General features: G+C 39.8%; 1 protein-coding gene across 1 annotated transcript; it reads left to right on the top strand.

The window, feature by feature from the left end:
* Nucleotides 1-9,400: 9,400 nt before the first annotated feature.
* On the top strand, nt 9,401-11,638 carry LOC149502317 (uncharacterized). Its single transcript, XM_089729979.1, is given in 3 exon segments — nt 9,401-10,229; nt 10,232-10,275; nt 10,277-11,638. Coding segments are annotated over 3 exon segments (2,235 nt in total).
* The last annotated feature ends 213 nt before the right edge of the window (nt 11,639-11,851 follow it).

The following is an 11,851-nucleotide window of genomic DNA, read 5'->3' on the forward strand; positions in this document are numbered from 1 at the left end:
TAGATTTGAATCCACTAGGCGTCTTATCCTTTAGGCCACAGCAATTTAAATACGCATCTTAGGTATTTAAAGTAAACGGAAATGTTAGTTGAATGGTATTTTCCAAATTACTTCTAGTAAAAGGACACGAGGTCTCATAGATGCTCTTTGCGTTATCGTAGCCTCGTAATAATACACTAAGCACAATAATCCACGATCGAAGAGCCGATAATGACGTCTCTTTTATACGTGTGTCTTTGTGAGTCGAGTGTGGAGCCCCGGGGTAGCTAAAGTCTACGATCCAGTTCAAGTTAGTTCACGCGATAATATAGCATCGTGCTTAGTTCAAGAGCAATTCTTGCACAAACAATTCCCACTAATAGTGCTTAGAACTTTTGTTAAGTTACAGTGTAACTATGAGCAAAGAAGGAAGTAAGTCATTATGTCTTGCGGCAACTAAGTATGGGGGTACTTGGGTGTGATTATTTTAAGCGCGGCACTTGAGTCTCGGCGGGCCGTGTCATCATGCAGATTCGACGCTCAATTTACTGGCTGTCAAGCCTATGGGCTATGGCTATGGCTCTGGGTTTTAACGGACTGACTGAACTGTGACCAATAGCGTCTCGCATTCCGATTGATGTAACAGCCTGACAGTGTCTACCTGGACTGCGTTTCAGGGAGGGAACCAACCGTCGCTTCCATCATGGTGGACAGGGACGCGGCGGACGCTATGCACTTAGTCTGCTCTGCCTGGGAGAAACAGCATAAAGTCTTCGTCGCTAAAACAGAAGCTGATCTTCTGCTGCGGACTGCTGCGGATCAGCAAGGGCTTATATCCAGTTCCTGCCCTTGTAGGAGACAGCGTTCTTTACTTATCTGGTTCGAGTCAGCGATGTTGATGTACGGGTCGATGCACTGTTAAGCACTGCACTCTACTAACTGATGTCTCGTTTTATTTATTGAATAACATAAAGTCTTCGTCGCTAAAATAGAAGCTGATCTTCTGCTGCGGACTTTTGCCAGCAAGGACTTATATCCAGTTCCTGCCCTTGTAGGAGACAGCGTTCTTTACTAATCTGGTTCGAGTCAGCGATGTTGATGTACGGGTCGATGCACTGTTAAGCACTGCACTCTACTAACTGATGTCTCGTTTTATTTATTGAATAACAGGTGCAAAAGTAAACAACTACGTAAAAGTAAACTAACTTAATAATCTTTTATTGAGACTTTCGTTGTAATAAATTCATTGTGAATTCTCAGCTTCCTTCATCATCGTCTATACTTTATATACTAATGTACCAACTTTTACTTTATTACTGTAGTATTTATTGTGAACTACTAAATACTTTTTTTTTTCCAAACAGACAAACTTTCAAACGATAAACAGACATTCCTCTGCGTAGATAGAATAGGAAGGTTTAAAAAACGGTAAACATCACATTAATATAGTATGACTAGCGTATATTAGAGCACAAAATAAACTACTCGAAGTGGAATACGCGGCTTAGTGCGGCGTAGCTAGGCGCGTTGACGCCAGTCTCTGATTCCGGCTGCCAATAATACGCACGTGATCCGCATCGCCAACAAGACCTTTCAAAACCCCTCGGCCTCTGTTATTGAAGAATATGTTCACACTTACATCCACACTATCTTACAATTCGGACGTTTCTTTCACTTACAAAAATGTCAGTTTATCTTCTGAAAAAAAAATGTTGTTCCTGAAGTCACATGTATTTCATGTCTGATATCTGATTTCGTGTCGGACACCTGTATGAAATGTAAATAATAATGTAAAGAAAGTTGATATCATGAGTTTTATGAGCACATCTTTAGGAAAATTATGAATAAACTTATTATTTCAAAGACTTTACTAATAAAATTATGTTGCTTATTCGTTAAGTTTTTAATACACAGAAAAAAATACGCGCGGGAACTTATATAATCAACACACATTATTACATTGTAGTACATAATACAAAGCAAATGCAATTAATTACAGCTAAAATTTCGACGTGTGCTCACACATAAACCACAACTATTAACGATTCAAGGTAATAATTATGCCAGATTCACATTGAAGTACATACATCATTATGATGTTCGTATTGTCATAATTATTTGGGTTTATCAATTTTTGAAACTTATTCAATTGGGAAGATTGTTAATCACTTCTCTACTAGCTTAGTTGGTCATATAAGCTCATGATTCATCTTAAATTAAGGTTGCTATTGGGAAACAAAATTGGAGAACAAAATATAATACCTATTTAATAGAATACCAACATAAAGCATGGTTGCTTCTCAGTAGAAATAGACATGATGATGAAACTTTGCTCTGTGGTCTTGCAACATGCACCCTTTCACCCTTACTAATTATAAGAATTAGAAAATTAATCTGAAAAACTGTTGAAGGAAACTATTACCGAAAAATGTTAGGTGCGTTAGCATTTACTTAGAAAAATGACTTAGAAAAAGGCGGATTTGAAACTTAGCAAATTTGTATCGTATCCTCGCGAAACCGAAAAAATGTAACGCAGCCCCAAGTGATCTGAACTCAGTTTGAATATTAATTTTCCGTTATCAAAGCTTTCGAATGGAGAAAACGTGTGAATACCTTCCCCGAGACTTGTGTTTGTGTATTTGTATCGTCTCGGCCCCATTTTGGTTGTCATAAACAGTTATTAATCATCGCGTCAACCGTGCAACTTCAAAGGCTCGCTTAATCAACTGCGAATGGTTCGAGCTTCTGTACCATTACTCACCACGCTCGTTTAGACATTCTTGTCTGACGTACGCGCTATCTGGCTACATGGAACTCGCTGGGTTATTCGCTTCATTTCGAAACGTGTTAGTAAAACTTCGCGCTCATCGATGCCCCCTTCAGTTGGCAGACATTAATTGTAAAGTTACGACGGGATTGAAAGGCTTGTTTTTTTTTTTGTTAGAACATCTTAAGGTAAACAAATCAGGGGTCCTTTTGGAGCCATGGTGGAATATCAGCATATTTAAATTAAAATCTGGTTAGAGTCTTATCATGTAAGATCTTCTGGATTCAATTTCACTCGTACTAACACCAAATTGGATAGACTACATTATATGTATTAAACTCGTACAGCAAATCAAACTATTTAAAAGTTATCACATAATGCCAGGTGGACAATGAGATTATCTGGCCAGCTAGCATGCCAAACTATAAAGAAATTCGGTAGGGTGTAACCCCAATTCCGTGGTGAGGCAGCGCAAGGTGGCTCCTGTGCGCCGCTCATGGTGTGTCTCCTGAGACGACGTCCTGCGGGATCTTCCCGGGGATGGAATCCAGTCCTATGGTCAGGACTCAGGACGGGTACCGGTGACGGCGAAACTTCGGCGCGCACAGTGCGGTACCGTAGGTTTCGTGGAGTCGGAGTGGCGGAGCTCGATGGGGCTTAGTCGGTAGTCGGTTTTGCGGGGCGGGTCCTGCATGGTTGACGCCGCGCAGCGCCTCGCGCGCCTTTCTCAAGGCGTAGTCTCCCGGTAAGAATTGGGAGAAGAGGAGGACTTTGGTCTTCATCTTCTCCCTCTTCTTCTTTGGAGGCGCCGGAGTCCAACATAACTCGGTCTGTTACCCCTCTCGACCGGGAATACGTAAACAAATTCCCAAGCGTTAAAAAAAAAGGTGTAACCCCAAGCGGCTAGCTATCTATCTAGACACCCATTATACAGTCCATTTAAGACTTCGACCTCATTACTTAAGGTGTATAGACATTGTGAAGTGAACATTCATGATGTAATATCTATAGACTCTGATTTTAGGCCGGGAACTCGTTCACGCATCTATGCAAAAAGTAAATAAAAACATGAATTAAATAATTCTATGAAATAAATCATACAAATGAAAATATATTAGTATACGGTATGACAAAAAATTATTTTAACTAACTACTCGGTTATAAAATTTCAAAACCGTGCAGGTTGAATGAATACAAATTTGCCTTCCAGAGGTCTCATTATAGCAAGTTTTGTTAAAAGTTCAAGTAATATTCTCTACATTTAACGAAGACGAACATTCAACTTTTTACACATTAACAAAGAAGACGAATTATTAAATTTAACGCATCAAAAGACAACCTTTGTTGAGATAATGGGCCATCCTTTTGTTGCCTCGCTGCAATTAGAATCTAAATGTCTACGGCTGCCATAGCTGGAATGGCCTACGTGGCACCAGTAATCCGTCCTACCTAACATGGTAACATGACGATTAACTAAATTAGGAACAAGTACTATTTATTTATTTATTTTTTATTGCCCTTGTAGGCAGACGAGCATACGGTCCACCTGATGGTGAGTGGTTACCGTCGCCCATGGACTTGAGCAATGCCAGGAGCAGAGACAAGTCGCTGCCTATGTACCGCTGCCTATTTGTATCACGCATTGGGATTCTGGTGGCAGGACCTCTTGTGAATCTGCACGGGTAGGTACCACCGCCTTGTCTATTTCAGACGTGAAGTAGTAATGCGTTTCGGTTTGAAGGGTAGCGCAGCCGTTGTAACTATACTGAGACCTTAGAACTCATGTCTCAAGGTGGGTGACGGCATTTATGTTATGTCTATAACCACTTTACACCAGGTGGGCTGTGAGCACGTCCACCCATCTATACAATAAAAAATACATCGAAGAATTTACATACGTAAATGTAAGTTCTATTATTTACATTATCGTAAGAGGTCGTTGCATTACATTCTTACAATATAACATAATTTCCTAGTTGATTTGGAGGTAATTAAAAAAAGTCATAGTCGTAATTAATTCATCACTTAGGTTACGAGTGCTTCGGAACCTTGTATTAAGAAGCACGATCCTTCAGTTTCTATCAAACTTTAATTGACCGAATAAATGTGCGAAGACCAAACAAAATGTTAAAAGTTTAAAAAAGTGTATAATTTTCCAATAAGATCAAAATTAAATACATGCAGTAAACAAAATCAATAGCTATCATCAACAAAAAACAGGTACAATCACAAATAAATTTGATTATTCTACGAAGGCCTCCAATGGTTGTCATATTAAAATCAACTAATTTTTTTTTTTATTGCCTTTGTAGGCAGACAAGCATACGGCCCACCTGATGGTGAGTGGTTACCGTCGCCCATGGACTTCAGCAATGCCAGGGGCAGAGCCAAGCCGCTGCCTACCGCAAAAATATTTGTCATTTATGATGACATTTTCATAAACAGTCACCGAAACCAATGAAAACATTGTTTTCGTTTTTTGAATCAATTTCGATTACAAACTTGAAAATAATAATAATTTAATTAATTATTCGGGGAATTTTTCAGTAAAAGGTAATTTGTTTATCTCAATTTACTGTCGTATTAAATTGCATGTCAATAAAATTATTGTTGACATTTAGATTCTAGGAAAAGAAGTGGCTAATAGACGATAATACAGTTTTACTTTTTTCCAGTAACACGTTTCTCAGAATGAAATTGGTCTAGTGAAATAACTTTTCGTTTTCCACGGAAATAAACTAAGAAAGCTGTATCGAAAGTTATCAGAGCATCGGGTCAGGAAATATCATAACAATGTTGGATAAATAAAGGCATATTGGTGGCAATGATGGGAGCAGACGGTTCACCCGTTGTATCACGTCCCTCGAGATGAAACGAATGAGTACTACCCTCGCAGACTGCGAAACTTTCGCCTTTCCGCTATAGAAACCGCAATTTTTGATCCCACTGTATTCAAGCCATATTACTTTTTATATTGGTCCGAATGGATCGATACAGATCGGTCTTTCATGTCGTTTTTTTATCTATAGAATACCAGTTTTGGAACTTCTTATGCTTCACAAACTATGAATATTTTAGCTCATTTAACCACGGCTTCGATTAATATTTAGAACTTCTTAGTTTGGTATACAATTAGTTAAACTTAAAATATTTTGCAGGTTACAGCAAATGTATTTCGTAATTTAATATTTTAAGTATCTTTATCTTGCCAGTTTTGTCACGATGGAAATCTAGACGAACATCGAAAGTCGTTGCTATAGTCCAGATTACGTCGGAAGTACATGATTCAATGGAAATAATAAAAAGATACAGTGTAACCGAGATAAATGTAGGAATCAGAGGGCTATTAACATCGTTTTGCGGATGAGCGCCGACAGTAATTGCCGTGTCGGCGTGCGGACACAAAATTTATGGCGCCCACTGCGGATAATTGAGTCGACTCTCTAGTTACTGTGGTCTTTGCGACACCTGCCAAACACATTCGGAGCCTCTTACAAAACCTATTTCATTAATAAAATTAGCTTCGAAAACTACTTACATGGGTCATACAAACCAATTTTTTTCAAATGATACGATTTATAGAATATAATAAATATGTCGTTATCCTTCCAATTGGCAAAATTGCAATACTTCTGTAAATAACTGGAAGGGCGAATTTGCAGTTCTCTCAAGGAAATATTTCCAGTAAAGTACAGCAACGTACTTGCGAGAAGCTGTAAGCGGATTATGAGAGGTTTCGAAGTAGGCTGCTTTGAAACTCGCAAGGAAAGCAATATCCATTATCTTGGCGGGGCTTTGTATGCCGACCGCTGCGCATTGTTGATCGCCTGCATCGCTCGCACCCATCAAATTGTTTGACTTATGAGATAGAACCCTCGAAAAACCTTATATTAATATTCGAAATGAATCATTAATACAAAATAATTGAATAGTCCAACAAAGAAAATGTACAAACAGAACTTTTTTAAATTCTTCAAACGAAAAGCTCTTAAATACTGTTATCCATCTCATTATACCTATCAGGTATTATTAAAGTGAATTTTTAATTAAAGAAGGCACCTAAAAATTTGATTAAGAAAAATTAGGTCGACTATAATGGAAAACATTTTCGACCTTTTCGCATTTTACAGAATTCATGCAAAAATATATAATGTAATTTCAGAGTCGGGATAGACAACGTTCAGATAATGAAATATCAACAAAGGCTCAACCACATCTAACAATTTTAAGCTTGGGTTTTGTTTTCTGTCTCCGAGACATGCCGATTTGTACCTTATTGGAACAGTACTAGACTAGTACTTGTCTTCCCGCATATTTCGTAAAAAAACTACTCACTGATCGCCAACCAGTATTTACTGGTCGTGTCATAAGCCTACACGGATAGATATCATTAGTCTTCGAAGAATTCGCCCGGTTAGAAGTGTGAGACGTTTGTAACACAATGCAATTGAAACTTTGATCTCATGCCTCAAGATGGGTGACGGCATTCACATCGTGATGCCTATGGGCTCTGGTGACAATTTAACAACGTATGGACTGCGAGCTCCTTTTTCCGTGCAATAATACCTAATAAAAAAAAATTCCCTAGGCTTGGTCACACATCAACTCAATGAAACTATTGTATATAATAGAAAACTGTCACATTTAATGGTAAAAAAAACATAAATCATTTGTGAATAAGTCAACTAGTGTCTAAACTACGGAACAGCATTAATTCTATTTTTTGCTTTGTATTATGCGTTTCATAGGCAATATTCTGAATATTTTTTGGAGATGACAATACTATTATCTTTCTATTATTTTGTAACACGTCGCGGAAGTAGAATTCATCCCTCCTACAATGTTGGTTCAAGCACTTTTACATCCTGAAAAGACAGAGATTCAAATTGTAAAAATAAAAAATATTTTAATCCGTACTTACGAGCGGCACTGTCTCCATGGTGGTCTTTGATGAACTCCCTAAGCCGGTAATCCTCGCATATCACGTAACTGACGCGATGTTTTCATGTTTATTATCAGGCAGGATTAAAAGGATAACATGTATTAGGCTTTTCTAGAACATTAACTCCACCGCTGTAAATAAACGACACACGTTACAGTCTAATGTTTCATTGTCGTCGCCCCGACCTCCCTCTCATACAAATGGAAGCCAGAATTCGACTCGATATTTTTAAGCCCACAGAGCTATTTCTTTTCTTTGTTTAATTCAAAATCCGATTTTCAGCAGATTCCTAGAATCCACCTCGTAGAAGTTACTTTTATCTTTTATAGTCTTAATTTTTTAAGAGAATTCAAAGGTGTACTTAAAATAATGGGATTTTTTTTTGATGGTTTCCTACGGGCTCTTTAAACCGAAACGGTAGTATATGCCCACGAGGTTAGTAAAACTTATCCCAAATTAAGTGGTCTCGCGTGTTTAAAAGCGAGCTATCGCTCTTGCCTCTTGATCATCTTCATCTTCATAGAGACTTTGAGTGGTGTGACCGCCGTCTACGCAACTGAAGCCCACGTCTTACAAAGAAACTGATGAACGACCATTGTCCACAGTCTTTCCTTATACTTCATCTCGCAATCTCTTGATATATTTAATTATAATTACCCACAGTGCATTTAAAACCAACTGACGCTTTCTCGGATTCGCTCAAGCACTTAGCACTTAATTTTAATCTCAACTAACACCTACTATTAAAAGTGTCAACACGTTATTTTGATTGGCAAGATCATTTGATTGATAAATACTTGCTCATACGAAATCGAAAGCACAACTCATTTAATAGTATTTTTGCAGGAAACGGCTCTGTTTTGAACAAACTAATAATAAAATAAATAATAGTTTAAAAAAAGTAACAAAGTACGCTTTTATAGAAAATCCAACTAAAAAAATATAAAATAAATTTTAATAAATTTGAATTAAAAGTAGTATGAGAAAAAATGATTTTCTTGTAAAAAAGCGTGGGGTGCTTTTCAGGATATTATCAAAATAACCCTTCTACTCATCATCATCATCATCAGCCTGTATCTCTCCACTGCTGGATGTAGGCCTCTCCCATAGTCCGCCACAATGAACGATCCTCCGCCTTCCGCATCCAATCTCTCCCAGCATATCGCCGCAAGTCATCGGTCCAACGGGCAGGGGGACGCCCAACGCTGCGTTTACCGGTACGCGGTCTCCAGTCCAGAACACGTCTGCTCCATCGGCCATCGGTTCTGCGACACGTATGTCCGGCCCATTGCCACTTCAGCTTGCTAACTTTTAGGACTATGTCGGTTACTTTAGTTCTTTGACGAATTTCATCATTTCTGACTCGATCCATCAAAGAAACTCCGAGCATACATCTTTCCATAGCACGCTGAGCGACTTTGAGCTTATGGACCAAACCTACGGTTAATGTCCACGTTTCAGCGCCATATGTCATGACCGGCAGCACACAAGCGTTAAAAACTTTTGTCTTTAAGCATTGCGGGATTGCTGAGTTCAAGATGTGACGGAGTTTTCCATACGCAGCCCAGCCCAACTGTATGCGCCTATCAGCTTCCTTCTCAAAGTTGGCCCTGCCCAGCTGAATAATTTGGCCTAGATAGGTGTATTCAGACACAACTTCGAGTACCGCAGATTCGACTATTACCGGTCCAGGAATGATATGGTCGTTGAACATGACCTTAGTTTTGTCCAGATTCATTCCCAGGCCAACACGTCGTGACGCGGCATTGAGCTCACCTAGCATACAGCTGAGATCCTCCAGCGACTCTGCCATTATAACGATATCGTCCGCAAATCCGCATAAACGACTGTACCTTGGCGCGTATAATACACGGACATTGCTGAAAACTGAACATCTCGAAGAGCTGGAGACAGAATTGAGCGCAATAAATTGGCATATTATTGGCCTATCGGAAACCCGAAGAGAGGGAAAGGGTTGCGAAACCCTAGCTTCAGGGAATATGCTCTTCTATCGAGAAGGAGAACAGCTCTCGCAGGGCGGCGTTGGTTTCCTTGTCCACAAATCCCTTGTCAACAACATTACGGAAGTCAGTAGTGTGTCGGCGCGGGTTGCGTATCTTGTAGTAAAACTAAACAGTAGATACTCATTAAAAGTTGTGCAAGCATACGCTCCCACACCCACATACTCTGATGAAGTTTGCGCGGTCTTTTACGATGATATCGTAAAAGCCATCGAACGCACCACTAAGACCCATTATACCGTAGTGACGGGGGATTTCAACGCGAAAGTAGGAATACAAGAATGTGGAGAGCCTGTATTGGGACCCCACGGTGTTGGCTCTAGGAATTCCCGAGGGCAAATGCTGGTAAATTTTCTTGAGATGCGGGGGCTTTTCTTGATGAATTCGTTCTTCAAGAAAGGACTCCACAGAAAATGGACCTGGCAAAGCCCAGACGGGAAGACTAGAAATGAAATAGACTTCATTTTAGCGAATAAGCGGCACATATTTAGGGATGTCACCGTGATCAATAGGGTTAAGACTGGCAGCGATCACCGGCTGGTACGCGGCACCCTAAATATCGACATTAAGCTGGAAAGATCGCGTATGGTAAAGTCTGGCTTGCGACCAACTAGGCAACAAATCTCGGAGCCCCCAGAAAACTTCCAATTAGAAGTCAAAAACAGGTTTGACGTTTTGGAAACTGACTGCGATGTGGATAAGCGTACCAACGAAATGGTGAAAATTCTAAGAGAAGTGGGCAATAAATACTTTCAGCATAGCAGAAAAGGCCAAGACACTAAACTCTCCAACGAGACCCTGCTATTGATGAAACAGCGAAGGGAAACTGCAGATGCTGCTCCGTCAGATGGAAAAACTATAAACACTAAAATCAGAAAGCTGATTAGGCGTGACCTTCGCCAATTCAACACAACAAAGATTAAAGAGGCAATAGAACAAAACAAAGGCACCAAAGTGTTTATACGGCAGCAACAGCTAGGCCGAAGCCATCTGACGAAGCTCAAAACTGCCGATGGAAGAGTTGTTAACTCAAGATCAGAAGTCCTCACTGAAGTGGAGAACTACTACCGTAGTCTCTATGCCTCACATGCTCCCAAACCCTTTGCCCGCCCAGAGAATGATCACCGAGCCCCTTTAGTCCGCCACTATACGGAAGACATACCCGACGTCAGTATAGAGGAGATAAGGGCTGCTTTGGAACAGCTTAGAAATAACAGAGCTACAGGGGATGACGGAATCAGTACAGAACTGTTGAAAGCAAGTGGTACACCAGTTCTCAACCAATTATGCACAACGTTCAACACCGTCATCCAAAAAACGACTACACCGGAAGCCTGGAGCAAGGGTACTGTTATTCTTTTCTTTAAGAAGGGAGACCGTGCTCTGCTCAAGAACTACAGGCCTATTTCACTTCTTAGCCATATTTATAAGCTGTTCTCGAGAGTCCTTACAAATCGCTTGGCCTCTAGACTTGACGAGTTCCAACCTCCGGAGCAGGCTGGGTTTCGCAAAGGCTACAGTACGGTAGACCACATCCACACGCTAAGACAGGTTGTTCAGAAGACTGAAGAATACAATCGTCCTCTGTGTCTCGCGTTTGTGGACTACGAAAAAGCCTTCGACTCCGTCGAAACTTGGGCTGTTCTGGAATCCTTACAGCGATGCCTAGTCGATTATCGGTACGTTGAGGTGTTGAAGAGTTTATATAAAGCCGCCAAAATGACAGTCCAGATCCAAAACCAGCAGACAAACCCGATTGAGCTTCACAGAGGAGTGCGACAGGGTGACGTTATATCGCCGAAGCTGTTCACTGCTGCTCTCGAGGATGTCTTCAAGACTCTGGACTGGAGTAAGCTGGGCATCAATGTCAATGGCGAGTATCTTTCACACCTCCGATTCTACTCATATCTGTTCATAAAATATTTATAACTACTGATACCATGCACCCCAGGTTGACCCCACGCTTTTTTTACAATAAAATCATTTTTTCTTACACTATTCAAATTTAACAAAATTTATTTTGTTAAATTTTTTCTATTTTTTAGTTGGACTTTCTATAAAAGCGTATTTTGTTAGTTTTTTTAAACTATTATTTATTTTTCATTTTTTACTTGAATTTCAATTTTTTTTATATATTTTTTT

The sequence above is a fragment of the Bombyx mandarina genome, chromosome 09 (assembly GCF_030267445.1).
Source record: "Bombyx mandarina strain Sakado chromosome 09, ASM3026744v2".
In the NCBI taxonomy this organism is placed as follows: Eukaryota; Metazoa; Arthropoda; class Insecta; order Lepidoptera; family Bombycidae; genus Bombyx; species Bombyx mandarina.